The sequence below is a fragment of the Ursus arctos genome, unplaced genomic scaffold (assembly GCF_023065955.2).
Source record: "Ursus arctos isolate Adak ecotype North America unplaced genomic scaffold, UrsArc2.0 scaffold_17, whole genome shotgun sequence".
Classification (NCBI taxonomy): domain Eukaryota; kingdom Metazoa; phylum Chordata; class Mammalia; order Carnivora; family Ursidae; genus Ursus; species Ursus arctos.
The window spans coordinates 15979823-15993927 of record NW_026622841.1 but is presented as its reverse complement, the minus strand read 5'-3'; the positions used below and the strand labels follow the sequence as shown (position 1 = coordinate 15993927).

Here is a 14105-nt window from a genome sequence, read left to right as displayed (position 1 = left end):
GGAGGCGTCGAGGATGGGCAGAATGAATCCGATGTAGGCCGGGCGGACAGGATTACGAGGGCAGGTCGAGAGGGGCAGTGGGCACAGCCCTTCCCTCCCTCGGCCGGAAAATGGATGATTTTCGGGGACTGCTGTCCCAAAGCCCCGGCTCGCTGCAGAGAGACGTCAGAGCGCTCGGGGCCGTGGGAGAAGAGCCCTCCGCCCCCCTCCCCCCCCCCGCGCCCGGGCAGCCGTATAAAGTCGGGGCCTCGTGGAGGCGGCGGCAGCGCGGGCGCGGCGGCGGCGCTCTCCGAGTCCGGGTCCTCGCGCCACCGCTCCGTGGGGAGAGCGCACTCCGCCGGCCTCACCGCGCGCTCCGAGGGCTTCCCGCCGGGACCATGCGCCGCCGCGAGCTCCCTCTCGTCCTGCTCGCGCTGGTCCTCTGCCAGGCGCCCCGGGGGCCGGCCGCCCCGGTGCCGGCGGGCGCAGGGACCGTGCTGGACAAGATGTACCCGCGCGGCAACCACTGGGCGGTGGGTGAGTGTCCCGCGCGCTCCAGCCCTCGGCGGGACCCCAGCCCGCCGCCGAGACCTTTCCACTCCGCTTTCCCCCGGCTCCACGCCGTCCCCCTCCCCTTGCCCATCCTGGGAAGCCGTCGGTCCCTGAGCAGCCTCGGGCGGCGCCGGTGGTCCTTTCGCGCTCCCCTCCCTCTTCCCGCGGGCGCCCGGGTCGGCTCTCGGAAAGAGCCAACCTGCCCTCTCACCTACCCCACACCTCCTTTTATCCGTCCGATGGTAGCCTCGTCTCGCACGCTTCTGTCCCTGAACGACGTGGGGAGCCGGGTCCCCGAGGGCGTCCCGGAGCCCCGGGATTCCGCCCGCCGGGCGCCGCGCAAAGCCACAGGTGTGGGAGCCCGTCCTGGGGTCGCTGGCGGCTCGGCGCGCGCGCCCGGAACGCCGCCCCTTGTCTGGGGCTCTCCTGAGTTCGCTCCATCCTTCCGCCCCTGCGGCGGTTTCCTCTCCCCCGCCCTCTTGCCCAGCCCTCCCCCTTCCCTCTCGCAGGCCCCGGGCGCCGGCTCCCCACGCCGATCCCAGCCTCTCCGTCCCCGAGACCCCGCTGTCCTCCGTCTCTCTAGATCTGCGGCCTCCCCTCGCTCCTTCCCCCTTCCCTCGGCCCACAAGTCCGGGTCTGCTCCGGGCCCAGAACCCCAGTAGCGGGGGGAAGGGCGCCTTCCGGGGGGCGGGCAGCGGGCAGCGGGGCGCGACCCCACAGCTTTCCCGCAACTGGCTGAAGGGTAGCGGCCCCGCCACCTCGCGGCCACCCAACGTCACCCGGGGCTCTCCCCCGCGCCCGGCATAGCCTCTGTTGGGCCAGTGAAAGGCTTCCAGCTCCCTCCGAAGCCTCCCCAGGTAGCCGGCTACCGCGGCCCCAACTATTCCCCAGAAGCGGGTCGATCCCAAAGGGATTTAAGGGGGGGGGTGCTGGCGGCGCCGGTGCGGGTGGTGTGCGTTTCACTGTTTCTTTAGCCATCTACTCGGAGTGGGGGAGGGTGTGTTGGAAGGATACTTGCTAATCCAGATACCAGCCGAGCCACAGATGGTGCGAGGACCGGGATGCATTTACGGGAAGAGGTGAGGCTGACCGGTCACGCCCTCTGCTCCTCTGTGTTGCATATCCTCTGTCAGAGAAATCCAGAACTCGGGGTTGCCGACAGGGTAGTTTTCATCGCCGCTAAAAGAACCCTTGGCCGAGTCCTGGCGGCCCCAGGGATGAAGGTATTTGTGATCCCTGAGGGGACACCGGGAACATGGAGAGAAAGGCTGGGAGGGCTGAAGATGAAAAACCCCCACCCTCAAAGAGAGAAGGATATTTCGAAGGTATTCCAAAGCCGAACCTTGAATTCATGCTTGAAAAGGCCTTCTGGGAATTTAGACCAAGTGGCCCTTGTCCAGTCAGTCCAGCCACCAGCCAATGGGCTGGAAACGTGGAACGCAAGTCCCGGATTTCCAACCTCTTTTGGCTCATCCATATTTTTGGACTAAAAAGGCTTATTATTAGACAGCCCTTACAGACCAAAAGGAGGACAAGAGAGTCATCTGGGCCCCTAGAATCATGTTGTTTCTGATGCAAGCTCACCCTGATGGCCGTGGTTCCTAGCGCACCTGTCCCTGGGGGTCTAGGGGGTCTGGCATTGAAACACTCCTCATGGTGGCACTCGGGGGGGGGGGGTCCCTGATCCAAGAGCACACCTACCAGTGGCAACCCCCCATTTTCTTATCTTCCTGTTTGTTCTCCAGTGCACTCTTTCCCCTTTTACTCTCTTGGCGGGCTGTGCAGAGTTGATGGAGAACAAGAGACAGAGGGAGGTGAAGTAGAAAATCACAGTTGGATCTAAAATAACATGTGATTGAGAAGAAGTTTGCTTTGGAGAGACATGCTCTCTGGGAGTCTGAACACTCATAAGCAGGAACGATGTTAGATTTTAAATTTAGCTTTCCACTCTCCTAAGTAAATGCCCGTCCTCCTCAATCACTGGAGACATGTCGTTTCGTTTTAATTATCCAACTCAAGCTACATATTGCTGTCCATGAGGAAGCTGTCAGCACAAATTTGCAGGTTTGTTAAGGGAATTGCTTCTTGAAGCAGAGAGAAGCATGGTGTGGCAGTGGAAAGCAAGTTAACAGATGGAAAACTTAAATTCTTCTCTGGCTTGATGTTTCTGGACATGTTTTGTTTGTGCACAATATAGGTATGAAAATACAGGTCAGCACTACTACTAGTGACCATCCCCTCTGCTCCCACGAAATGCTCCCAGGCGTGGCTCTAACACTGACATCACGAATGTTCTGGAAGGCTGAATTCCAAAACACCAGTGTTCAGTTGCAGAATGGCTTTCCGTGGGAGTGCTGCCCCAGAGACTGTGAAATGTAGTTTTAGGATCACCCCAGAAAAACTAGCTCTCAGAAGGGCTGAACACTCCGTGTCGTAATGGAGATTTTCCTAAGTTGGGGTGATCTTCAAATTTTGAGTTCAAGGAAATTCATTTATGTTTCAAGCCTGCTGTGGTAGTGGTGTTTTTACGTGATTAAGAGGGACAAAGCTTTTATTTATTTATTCATTTATTTTACTTCTGGGCAAGGTTTTTTTTTTTTTTTTTTTTTTTTCAAGGGCCTGTCTTTTGTCTATGCTGAAATCTCTATTACTATGACACGGACACATAACAAACGATGATGGGAGAAGTGGAAGTGGGCAGAGCATCCGTGTCGCCATGGAGACGCTTATTTGGTTGGTAGTAGCCAACTCCAAAGTGAAATAGGACCCGGGCAGTGTGCACTTCCCTTTGACCAGTGTCTGGATCTGGGGGTAGGAGTCTGAACACCATGACCCACCAAATATCAGCCCTGTACACTGTCAGGAGGAGCTATATGACATCAACCACAGAAAGGAGGATTACTTTACCTTCCCGTTTTACAAAAGTCCACCAAATTATTCAGGCATGACAAACATGAAGTTCTTATTGGGAAGAACATCTCCATAGCCCCTCTGCTTTGTTGGCCCTAGCACCTTTCTCATTTCTAGCATCCTAACCAGACAAGAGCAGTGAGGGAGGGTAAGAGTGACTGAGGTCATTCCTGGAGCATCGGGTTCTAATCCCACTTTCCCATTATCATGATTCAATTTCCTCCCTACAAATAAAGCCAAATGCTTCCCCGCTTCCTGGGAAGTTGGGCCACATAATCACTGTTATGTCTAAAAGCCAGGTGATTTCATGGATATCCGGGCACCAGCTTGACCAAGCAGATAACGGAGGAGCCCATCCTTGAGCTGGGACCGTGTCCTCAGTCAGGTGTCGAAACTGTGTGAGGTGTTACGTCCTGAATGACTTCACAGGTGCTCACGCTGCAATGCAGTATAACCGCATTTTAAGGCTCCCCGATACTCACAGAATTAATTTTTCTGAGTCACATAATGAGTCATGATACACTGATAGATATGATCTCTTTTCCTTTTGATAACATTAGAAAGCCTCTGGTAGACCTTACCCTTCTTTCCAGACCCCTGACTGATTTCTACCTGCCTTATATTTTCAGGACGTTTAAGGACACTTCAAAGCAGTATGATATAGTAGAGTCTGGTCTGTGAGCTGATTTTAACCTTAGACTCTTTGTTCATACGTGAGTGACCTTTGGCAAGTCCCATTCACATCGAACTTATTGTGGACTAGATCGAGTGAAACGTCCTGTAAGCACACGCCAACAATAGTCGCGGGGAGGGCTTCTCTGTTGGTGGACGGAGCTCTTGCCTTTTTAAGAGGCTGAGGTCTGTCGAACATTATTCCCACAAAGTTTGCCTTCAATCCTTCTAATGCCGGACTACATTGGAACCACAAAGAGTTTTCCTCGTGAGCTTTAAATCAAAAGCCTCATAGTTTCACTAGTATCAGGAGTTTAAAAGTACTATAAAATCCAATTGCAGAGAGATGGGAAAAAACACTAAGGAAAGTAAATAAGATAATATGGGTATTATTGGCAAGGGGCTAAGGTGCTAGGAATGTAGACCTTGAACTCCATGCCTGCTTCTGTCCCTGTGGCTATCCCCACTTGCATACATGAATTTCCACATTGTTAGTGGCCTGTCCCCCCCACCCCAGCAACTTTTATTCATTTATAAGGCAAGTGCACACCCCTGGAGCCATTGGTAGCCTCTCACGGACCCTTTGAGACATCTCGGAGAAAATTCTGCTTTTATGTGGCTGAGAAGTGTTGCTCAGAACTTGTTTCCACCTCGTTTTTCATGACATACCCAACGAACGAATTTCTAGGTGACAATTCTAGATTCAGTCTCAGCTAAAATTCTAAGGAAGTTTAAATGAAAAATTCCTTTGGTCCATTTGTATTAGAGCCCGGAGGAAGCCAACATCTTTTTTAATCACACGAAGAAAAGCGCCAAGACTCTTCTTTTCAGCAGCAATTCAGAAGCGACTGAAGACGACGTTTAACTTCCATCGTTCAGCTGGGAGTAGAATTCGGGGCACACAGAGTTGGCGGCAGCATTGCAGATATGGAAGGTTCCTTAGGTCTCATCGAGTCCGACCTGCTCATTGTGGAGATGAGAAAACGGAGGACTGGGGATGCTCAACCCTTGGCAGAGGTCAGCTTGCTGGTTAGCAGAGGTGCTGGGACCCCACCTGGGGCCCCTGCGCTGCGGTCGTAGATTGTGTCCAGCTTGTGGCGCATTCTGAACACGGAGCAAAAGATGTCCATCGATTACGAGCTAACGTTTGATAATAAAATGCTATTTATTCTGCACTTTGGAGGAAGCAATGCAAACGTAATTGGCGTCCCCTGAAATTTCTTGTTTATTCGTTCCCCTGGGTTCAATTGGCGGTAGTCTGTTTCTGTTTTTGTTTTCACAGGGCACTTGATGGGGAAAAAGAGCACGGGAGAGTCCCCACGTGTTTATGAGGGAGGGAGCCTGGAGCAGCGGCTGCAAGAATACATCCGGTGGGAAGAAGCTGCAAGGAATTTGCTAAGTCTTCTAGAAGCTAAGGGGACCGGAAGCCACCAGTCACCTCAAAGGGAGCCCCTGGGCATTCCCCAGTCTGTTTGGGATTACCAGGATGACAGCAACTTTAAAATTCTAGGTTCAAAACCTAAAGGTATAAAGTACTGGGTGGGAGAGGACTAGTGGTGGGGTGCAGGGGGGTGGCATGGGGTGGGGTGAGGGGTGGAGGTGTTTGGGGAGAGTTGGAAGGAGGTTAGGTTGGAGTCCATAAGAATAAAATTGTTTACAGTGCAAGTCTTCAGAACCACTTAATTAGGCTGACACCAATACACGCTGAGAAATGAATAGACACTTCCGTGTAATCTCCTTTCTATGTAATACGTGATTTTTCCTCTTAGCAAATCAAAGGGATATTGGTGCCAACCTCCAATTTAGGAGTTTTATCAGTAGTCATGCTTATAGTGATTGTACATTGATGGGATTTTTTAATCCACCAGGCCCTCCCAGAATATTTTGAAAGGGATGCCAGACATTGTTTGAGTCAGTCCCTATGTTTATTGGTTTTAATTTTTATTTAAACTTTAGTGAGTTAACATACAGTGCAGTATTGCTCTCAGGAATAGATGTCAGTGATTCATCGCCTGCATACAACACCCGGTGCTCATCACAACAAATGCCCTCCTTAATGCCCATCACCCATCTAGCCCATCCCCCACCCACCTCCCTCCATCAACCCGCAGTTTGTTCTCTCTTATTAAGAGTCTCTTATGGTTTTTTTCTCTCTCTCCTTTCCCCCCCTTTCCCATATGTTCATCTGTTTTATTTCTTAAATTCCACATATGAGTGAAATCATATGGTATTTGTCTTTCTCTGACTGACTTATCTCACTTAGCATAATACATTCTAGCTCCATTCACGTTGTTGCAAATGGCAAGATTTCATTCTTTTTGGTGGCTGAGTAATATTCCAGCGTGTGTGTGTGTGTGTGTGTGTGTATTACATCTTCTTTATCCATTCATCAGTTGATGGACATTTGGGCTCTCTCCATAGTTGGCCATTCTTGATAATGCTGTTATAAATACTGTGTGCTTGTACCCCTTCAAATCTGTATTTTTGTATCCTTTGGGTAAATACCTAGTAGTATAATTGTTAGATCACAGCGTAGCTCTATTTTTAAATTTTTGAGGAGCCTCCATAGTGTTTTCCAGAGTGGCTGCACCAGTTTGCATTCCTACCAACAGCGTAAGAAGGTTCCCCTTTCTCCACGTCCTCGCCAACACCTGTTGCTTCCTGTGTTGCTCATTTCAGCCATTCTGACAGGTGTGAGGTGACATCTCATCGTGGTTTTGATTTGTGTTTCCCTGATGCTGAGTGATGTGGAGCATCTTTTCATGTGTCCGTTGGACACACGGATGTCTCCTTTGGAAAAGTGTCTGTTCGTGTCTTCTGCCCATTTCTTGACTGGGTTATTTGGGGGTTTTTTGATGTTGAGTTTGATAAATTCTTTATAGATCTTGGATACTAGCTCTTTATCAGATATGTCATTTGCAAATATCCTCTCCCATTCCACAGGCTGCCTTTTAGTTGTGTTGATTGTTTCCTTCACTGTGCAGAAGCTTTTTATGTTGACGAAGTCCCAATAGTTCATTTTTGCTTTTCTTTCCCTTTCCTCTGGTGACATGCCCTGCGTTTGTTTTTGGTGAGTACTAGTGGAAGGGGCTATTCACATATGCTTTTAGAAGAGAGCACTCTGGTTTGCTACCTTTTATGCAAAAGAGCACTTCTTTATATTCGTTCTGAGATTACCTAGTTTGGATCTCACACTAGTATTTCGAAACGTGGTAGACATATCTAATCAACTGATTTATCCTGTATATGGTCTTGTAGAAGAGAGGGAGAAAGAATTATACCAAACCGGCATTGCTTAGTACAAAGACAGTAAATGGGATGAAAGAGAGAATAAAAAATTTATAGGAGGAAAGCAAAGCAAGGCAACCGAAAATGAAGTGATTCTCATTAACCTTGAAGACGTTTCCATGAAATGTATATAAAAAGCAAAAATAATAATCACAATTCTAGTAATCCTAAGGATAGCTATTTTTCTTGAGTGATTACCATAATCCAAGTACCAGACAAAGCAGTTCGCCTCCACTTTCTCTGTTCATGCTCACAGCAGGCTTAGGAGGAAGATTCAAGAACATTCTATTATTCTCTCCATTTTAAAGGTGAGGAAACGGAGATGAGTCACATAGCTTTTCACTGGTGAGAGCAGGGCAGGAGCCCACGCCCGCTCCGTGGACAGTCTGCTGCCACGTGAAGCGTCTGTTGGGGAACGGTGGGTCCCCATGGATCTTAAATACAAAGGATGCAGGATATAGTAGTAGCCTTGCTTCTCATGGTTTCTGACAATAATAATATTGCATTTCAGTCACAGAGCTTGGGGAGCTGGCACCTTCACTCCTTCATGGTGATTAACTCTTGGATGGATGGCCCCTTTGCAGAGGCTCAGGGCTGGCCTTGCCAAGCCTCAGCCGGCTTCTCTGGAGGGAGGCTCTGTGTTTCACTGCGCTTTGGTCTGCTGTGGATTCTCGATGCTAAACACAAATGGAAAGTTCATTTGTTGCATTAAGCACCTAGGGAGAGAATCTCTAGTAGCCTTTATTCAGAGAGAAAACCTGGATTAAACCCACCGATACAGAAATAAGTAGCAACGTTGTCCAAAGCCCCGAGTGATTCTCTTGCCCATACCTGTATTATTGGGGTCACAACCAGCTCCCTTCTTTATTGGTGGATTACAGGGCTCTGAGGGCTCTGGGAATTAGGGGTGGACTTCTCAGCCCCTGGCTGAGCCCTTTTCTTGGTCAGCTGACTTGATGGGCTTCCTGTGGGTGGATGTCCAAGAGCAGCGCCGTCTCCTTTGTCTGAGGAGTAACCACGATCCCCACCGTAAAAGCCCCAAAGCCATTTTGCAAACACTGAAGTGGACTTACACTCACAGCTCATCTCCTTTTTGAGTGAAACTTCAATATCCACTTTGAGTAGCTTTATTCCCCCAACCCTGGCTCTGCATAAATTTGAAATGTTTTTTGTTTGTTTGTTTGTTTGCTTTTAAGTTAGCTCCTGGGGCACCTGCGTGGCTCAGTTGGTTAAGCGGCTGACTCTTGATTTGGGCTCGGGTCATGATCTCAGGGTCCATCGAGCTCCCCATTGGGCTCTGTGCTCAGCGGGGAGTCTGCTTGAGATTCTCTGTCCCTCTGCCTCTCTCTCTCTCAAATAAATAAGTAAATCTACAAAAAAAAGTATTTATTTATTTATTTGAGAGAGAGTCAGCGAGAGAGAACACAAGCTGGGAGAGGAGCAGAGGGAGAGGGAGTAGCAGAATCCCTGCTGAGTGGGGATCCCGGACCCGGGGCTTGACCTGAGCTGAAGGCAGACGCTTAACCAGGCGCCCCTGAATCTTTTTTAAAAAATAAACATTCAGCTCCTCCTTAAAAATCAAAGTTTTCTTATCATAGTCAGAAGCATATTCTCTAAGCTGTGAAGCCAATTATGAATAGCTCCAGAAAGATCTCTGAGTGGTCATAGTGTCGGGTGGACTGAGTGGGCAGTGACAGACACTGTTTCAGTAGGACAGTATTTATCACTATTCATGTGACGCAGGAGAAACTAAGTCATCTTTTCATAATCAGGTCTCGATTTTCTATATCTTATTATGTTTTGTTTTTCTTCTTTTTACAAGTTTAGAAGGCCCATCCCATTTCATACCACCTTTTTTTTTTTTTAGACTTTATTTATTTGAGAGAGAGAAAGTGCACGTGAGTGGGGGAGGGGAAGAGTGAGACTGGGAAGGAGACCCTCCATTGAGCATGGAGCCCAGTGTGGGGCTCAGTCCCACAACCCTGAGATCACAACCCAAGGCAAAACCAAGAGTTGGTGCCCAACTGACTGAGTCACCCAGGAGCCCTGCGTTTCATTCCAACTTAAGTCGAATAACGAACTATTGCACACGTCGGTACCATTCTTCTGGATACATTTCCCAGGGATATGAGAAAATTCAACAGTTAGTGTAGCTGTTGCACAGACCGAAAGAGTTTATCACTCTTCTTGCTTTGGAAGAATGTTGATATGCAAATCGAAAACATCTTACAGTTTTCTTATTCACCAAGAGAGAGTACCAAGAAAATGGTTCTATTAGAAACCCATATATCGCTCAGTGTTAGAAAGAAGTTTAATAACTTAGCCGAGCATTGCCAGAAGTAGCAGCAGGAATTTTCAAAGGCTGAAGGACTTTTCTTAAAATTAAAAACTATCCACATATGCTCTCCTCTCCCATTTTAGTAATAAAACATGAAGTCCTGTTGCCAAATCTCCCAGAGCTGTAGTCAGAAACTCGGAGCATCTTCCTATGTTTTGGTGGCAAAGATATTTACTTAATCCAGAAAAGATTTGGATAAATGTGCACTGAATCTAGACTACTGTATCATGGCAAATGAGCTCCGGAACTTCATTAGCAATTATGACCCATCATTTTCAAGGTTAACCTTCACTTTTAACTGTACCCTTATCGCAAAAAATTAATGGACTTTTACCCAATGGTTTCTATCCCATGAAACAGTGTTCAAGTCAGTCCCGGGGGCTAATTCGTAATCCTAGATGTGACTGTGGATTGTCTTGAGTTTCAGTGAAGGTTGAAGTTGGCCTTCGAGTTCCTTTTGTAATTTGGATGTAGACCATGGTTCTTTGCAGCCTTTGTTTTTTTCTCTTGTTTGGTGGACAGGAAGAAAGGGGCCTGGGGAGTGCATTGCAGAGAGTGTTATGGAAAGCAAGTAAATGTATGAGTTTGCCTTCACTTTTAAGGGATGGCTCCCACCGTCCCATCAAATCAGCACAGAGAATAAGGGTTTTATTTCTTAATATGTGAAACACTCCAAAGGAAGTTCCAAATACAGGAAAAGCAGCAACGTGTAATCGAGAATAACTAAAAGTTCCCTGATTACCCTGAGAATTGCTATGAAGGAGCAGAGTGAAGTCACCCCCACCTCAAATATAGCTCTTCCCACCAATAATGGACCCCTCCCTCCTGCCTCCGGGTCCTTGATCTTCCTAGGTTACCACCTCCTCTTTTCCTTGTAGCTTTACTTCCCTTCCCCTGAGCCACACAGCTCAGATTCAGTATTTTGAGCCAATGTGGGGGCTTCGCGGATCCTCCCCCACCTCCTCCACTGGCCCCTTTTATGACCAGTGGCTCATATTGCAAGATGGATGGAAGCATCTTCAGGCAGCCTGGCGACACTACATAGTACAGCCCGGGCACATGGAGAAAAGCGAAACTAATTGGTCTGTGTGGGAATTGAACCCCAGGCCCTGGCCTCATGAGCACCTGGTCAAGATAGTTGAGCCACAGAGCAGGTAATAACTGGCCTGAGACTACCAGGAATTCCTTTATCAGAAACAAATGGCGGGTCTGGCCGCTGGGGAACCTGAACGGCCAGAGAATCTTGCAAGGCAGAATAAGCTCGAGTTTCTCATCTCAGCATATAAAGGGCGCTATATGGGAACAAAGGCGTATTTCAACATTACAACTACTCATTCTTTCTTGTCTGAATGTGAGCAGAAGTCCCAAAAAGCAAACCACAATCAATTTAGAATTGGCAGAAATCCAAATTAGCTCCCGTTCCCAAGTTGCGCACTACTACCCCTTGCAGTCGTGGCTTCGTAATGTGCAATTGTGTGATTCATAAACTGGCTTTGATTTGTGCAATGAGGCATTGCCAAAGGAAGCAAAGCGAGAATTAGGATTCCATATTCTTGCTAATAGTCCCCCTTCTCTGCTGACCCTGTAGGAACAAATTCCCGGCGATCATGCATTGAATTTCCAACTTTGGTCAAAATAGACCTGAATAGTCATATCAGGATACTAGTTAAACCAATAGAACAAAAAGAGCCCAACCTCTAGTGGCTCCGGAAAGAGAGGAAGTCAGTTTCTCTCTCTCTCGGGGGACAGCTGTCATTCTCAGGCGTGGACGTGCTCGGAGTCACCTGGGGATTTCTGAAAGCCCAGATCGCTGCGCTCTACCCTCAGAGGTTCCAGTTCACTAGGTCTGGGGTAGACCTAGGAATTTGCTTTTCTAACAAGCTCCCAAGTGATGCTGGTGGTTTGTTGGGAATGTATTTGCCTCTAGAAGTGGACTTCAGGATCACTAACTGTGATTGCTTCCGTCTTTTTAATATTTTTTAAGTTGGTGGACTCTTTGCTCCAGGTCAACATGAGGGAAGGACCCCCCAGCTGAACTAACCAGGACAACAACGGCCTCTCTCAACGAAGCAAAGCAAAACTCTTAAGAGACTGTTCTATGGGCATCGATTCTACTGGATCATCAACCAGATTTCCTTTGCGCAAAACACTTAACTATTCTTGTATCTTTCAACCCTAACTAAATTCATGATTTTCAAGCAGCATCTTCTGTTCTGAATTTGTTTGCTGTGAATAACTGTCCATAAAGAGTCTTCCAATTAATGCTCTTTACAGCTAAGCTATTTGTCAATGAGATTCTAGTCCCCAACCTGTTACCATTCACAATAAAAAACGTAAGCACATTGTTCAAAGGGCAGGTAGTTCTCTTATTTCAATTCCAAATGAAAGGATGTGGCAGAGACTAATAAACAGCTTGATAATGAACTTGTGTGCTCACTGATGAAAGCAGGTTGGATGTTTAACTCTCCCTTCTGAAGGCCACTTACTGACTCCTTGTAGTGACATATAGCCTTTCTAGAGGCTTCAACTAGAAGCTCATATTCCCTTACCCTTACCATCGCAGGGGCGAGGCTGACGGTAGAGGCTTACTTGCCACTCAATTCCCATTTCTTTAGCCCTTACTATGACCAAGTATTTTGCCAATGTTACCAATATTCTCCTCCTAACAGTTTTATAAGCCGAGAATGAGCCTTCTCAATAGGTGAGGAAACAGCGTTAGAGAGGTCAAACAACTTGGCCAAGGTCACATAGTAGATGGAACTGGGATTGAAACAGTCAAGTCACCAGGTGTTCTATGGCATTTAATGTTGTCCACATTACCTCGTTTTTAACCTCCCTTTCGGTATATTTAAGCCTAGCGTGTAGTGCTCTTTCTTCAAAATTTCACTGTCAGTCTGGGAGGAAAGTGGTCCCCACAGGCAGATTGAGTCAGCTCCACAACAAACGAGAAGACGAATTCGAGAAATTCCCTTCCATTTCCAGAGAACGTGGCCTGGCGGTTGGTATCACTCACCGGTTCCAAATTTATCATGACATTCACACATGAGCAGATTTTAAACCTTCTTGCCATATGTTTAGATCTCCTTCATTTAGGGAAATCACATTTGAAACAGTAAAGAGATTTATCTTGCTCTTGTTTTGATTGTCAAAGAACTACGAGAGATGTGATGTTGTCTTTCTAATTTCTTTTAAAACTGTGTTGACTTACAACTTACACAGAGCCAGACCTGGGGAGATAACATGAAATGTGTCAACAGAGTCCTACCACCATCCTCTTCCTGGGGCCCTCCTGGTGTCTCTCCCAAGAACTTGATCCTGGGCTGTGTCAGCTAAAGTCTGCCAGGCAGCTAAGGATAGGGGGTAAGCCCTAACACCAGGATTCGCTCTCTGACGGCACACTTGTGAAGATGAAAAGAGTCTTCCCGCCCCAGGGGAAACTTTCTCAAATGGGGACACTCCAGCCAGGGAGAGGAAGCCCATACTCTTTTTTTTTTTTTTTTTTAAGATTGTATTTACTTATTTGACAGAGAGACAGCCAGGGAGAGAGGGAACACAAGCAGGGGGAGTGGCGGAGGAAGAGGCAGGCTCTCAGCGGAGGAGCCTGACGTGGGGCTCGATCCCAGAACAGTGGGATCACACCCTGAGCTGAAGGCAGACGCTTAACGACTGCGCCCCAGGCGCCCCAGGAAGCACGTACTCTTAGAACCACCCCATCTAGACCGTCACTTCTTTGCTTATGTCAGGAGAGTAGATGTGATCCTGTGTTTTCCCTGCAATTATTTTTTCTCTGTGTGTTCTGAGAGACAAGAACAGCTCCCTCAAATCTCCTGATCCTTGCAGAGCTCCTCTGTACCAAGGCCAAGTCAGCATTAGAATCCGTTTATTTAGGAGATACACCGTTTCCTACTAGAAGAGCTTTCTGGAACCCTCCTTTGCAAGTGCAGACTTAGCACGTATCGAAGTGTGTGCCGCTTGGGTATGGTAATTTTTAGCTGCAAAGAACAGCATCCTCCTTGGTTTGTTTTCGTAGGAAAGTAAATGAGAAGATAGTAGGCAGGGAAGACCAGAGAAATGGGCTCAAGGCGAAACTAGCAGGTTCAGGGATCAAAGCCACGCCATGAGTGAGGTGGTTAGCGCGTGCCCTGTTATCCCTAAAGCGTTCTGCAGAACTGTCAGAGTTGTCACTCTCTTCTACTGCGTCTGCCACCACGTGTGCCTGAAGTGGTATGTCCCGCCTCCCCAACTTCCAAATCAGTTTTGAATGTTTGTGTCTGATTGGTGGAACCTCGATCACATGGCTGGATCTAGCCGCAAGGGAAACTGGGAAACGTAGTTTTAAGGATTCTATTTTGGGGAATAGGGGACT

General features: G+C 47.9%; 1 protein-coding gene across 2 annotated transcripts; it reads left to right on the top strand.

Annotated features, from left to right (window-relative positions):
• The first annotated feature begins 377 nt into the window (after nt 1-377).
• GRP (gastrin releasing peptide) lies at nt 378-12137 on the top strand. 2 transcript variants are annotated; one of them, XM_044383201.3, is made up of 3 exons: nt 378-516; nt 5396-5616; nt 11721-12137. In XM_044383201.3, the coding sequence occupies exons 1-3, from the start codon at nt 378-380 to the stop codon at nt 11772-11774; spliced, it is 414 nt and encodes a 137-aa protein (XP_044239136.2). In that variant the 3' UTR covers nt 11775-12137. The 2 variants fall into 2 exon arrangements, with proteins under 2 accessions (XP_044239136.2, XP_026351730.2); XM_026495945.4 differs by having other exon boundaries at nt 5396-5638; nt 11724-12137.
• Nucleotides 12138-14105: the final 1968 nt, after the last annotated feature.